The 2033-nt window shown below is 58.9% G+C and overlaps 1 protein-coding gene across 1 annotated transcript in view; it reads right to left on the bottom strand.

Moving 5' to 3' along the window:
* The window catches only part of SFT2D1 (SFT2 domain containing 1), a 15568-nt gene extending 13646 nt beyond the window's left edge, over nt 1-1922 (bottom strand). The window contains exons 1-2 of the mRNA XM_077757388.1: nt 1918-1922; nt 1791-1800 (exon numbers count right to left, since the gene is read on the bottom strand). Coding sequence (XP_077613514.1) covers nt 1791-1800; nt 1918-1922 — 15 coding nt within the window. The remainder of the gene's footprint in view (nt 1-1790; nt 1801-1917) is intronic.
* Nucleotides 1923-2033: the final 111 nt, after the last annotated feature.

Consider the following 2033-nt stretch of genomic DNA (forward strand, 5'->3'; position numbering starts at 1 on the left):
GCCCCTCCCAGGCCCCAGGCCGGAGGGCAGCATTACCTCAGCCAGATCCGGGAGTCCTGCTGAAGGCATCTGGGGACGCGCCTGGAACCCTGGCCTCCAACCCCCCTCAGCAGGATGATGGGGCAGCCCCTGAGCTCAGATCCCTCCCCCCACTGTCNTCCCCGCACCTGCGCCGGCCAAGCGCGGCCCTATCTTCTCCAGGCCTGACCTCCACGCCCTGACCACCAGGGGCTCACGGCAGCTTCCGGTCCCTTCCTCGGCCCCAGAAACACCTCCTCCAAGATCCTGCCATCACACCAGGCCCCTGCTCCTCACTGCAGTCACCACCGTCCCCTGGGTCAGCCCCATCACTGCCCGCCCCACACCTCTGCGTGTGAGGACTCTGCATGGGGCGCACCACCATCCCTCACTCCTGTCTGAACGCCTAGTGGTTTCGTCACTGGGGTCAGCAAGCTTCCAAACTCTGAGACTCGGTTCCCCGAGCTTCCCTCTGACGGTCGAATTCTGCACTTACGCCAACCACCAAGCCCCACAGGAAGACAATAAACGCACCACAATCTCCACAACCTCAGTTTCACGTGTCCCCCTTTCCGGTCACCACCGCCTACCCTCCAGCCTCCCTGCCCAGCCCCCCCATGCCCCACCCCCACCCTTGCTGCCTCCTCTAAACACCNCTGAACCCTGGTTAAGTCCAACTCTGCCGGCCCTGCCTTCCAGCTGTTCAACTTGACTCGGGCTTCAAACTCAGGGCCACTGCCCACAGGTGCGGTGTGCTGCGAACAGCCGGGTGTGGCTCCCCTCCGTGCATGTGCCTGTTCTCTAACCACTTCACACCTTCTCCTTGACCTTCAACACTCACCCCCTCCTCACTTCCTCGGGCAACCTGATTTCCTGCTTCGGTGTGGACAGCCAGGGATCAGGGAAGAATCCTCTCCCGCTCCAACGGCAGCACCGGGAGCTGTGCTCTCTCCACTCCCCTCCCGCGAGCCCGCACAGCGGCCCACATGAGCTGGCCGCCATCCGCGTGCCCAGGCAAGGCCAGCCCCCCGCTCCTGGGGTCTCCCCAACCAGTCCTGGGCGGCACCCCAGCAATGATCCCCTGTCTTGCCTGAATCATCAGCTTCCCCCTTTCCTGGACTATTCTCAACATCTAGACTGTGGCCTCAAGAAAAGTGACACTGTCACCTCCGTGTCCCCAAGATTTAGAGCAGCTCAGTACAACACACCTTTCTGGAATGAAAAGTCCCACTCACGTACTGTCCTGTGCAGTGGCCACTGACACGCACGTGTGCCTCCTGAGCACCTGAAATGTGGCTCATGTGACTAAGAGGAGCATTTCAGATTTTACTTAATTTTCATCAATGTAAATGTACACAGCCTCACGCAGCTCTGGCTCCTGTCCCGTGTGGCGCAGATCTGGAGCATAACGTGGAGCTCAAAACAGAGGTTCAATAAATGAGCGGGGTGAGCCACTACTGCCCTACCGACATTTCTCACACTACGACGTTTCTCACACTACCGTTTGTGGCTTCGTGTATTACCACTGTGGTCGGCCAGGCCCGCTCCAGGGTCCACTGAGAGCGGATGCTTCTCTTTCGGCCCCTGAACCCCCCTAGACTAGCCTGGGATCTTGCCCACAAGACGTGCTGAGGAAACACGACCAGGAAGGGAGATGGGAAAGGAGAGGGACTAACGAGCGACCCTCGGGCAGCACTACTGGGCTGTAAGTGACCCCCATTCGGTGACAGGCCAGCGACGTCCCATCTGCACGACACCAGAGAAACACTTACAAAGCAGATCCTGCTCCGCGGCTATTTATAATCCTCTCACTAGAGGAAGTAACCCTCATCCAGCCTCCCAGGTCAAGCGCAGAAGCAAAGGATGTTTTTGTTTTATTCTCAATTTTCTGGCAGGGACTCCATGCCTCAACGGACAACTTCTAATTCCGTTTATTTCGCTTTTTCAACGACCTGCCCCGCCCCCTCCTGTGTCTCTACTTCCCAAAGACACACACACGCACTCACAGCCCCTCC

The sequence above is a fragment of the Crocuta crocuta genome, unplaced genomic scaffold (assembly GCF_008692635.1).
Source record: "Crocuta crocuta isolate KB4526 unplaced genomic scaffold, BGI_CrCroc_1.0 scaffold506, whole genome shotgun sequence".
In the NCBI taxonomy this organism is placed as follows: domain Eukaryota; kingdom Metazoa; phylum Chordata; class Mammalia; order Carnivora; family Hyaenidae; genus Crocuta; species Crocuta crocuta.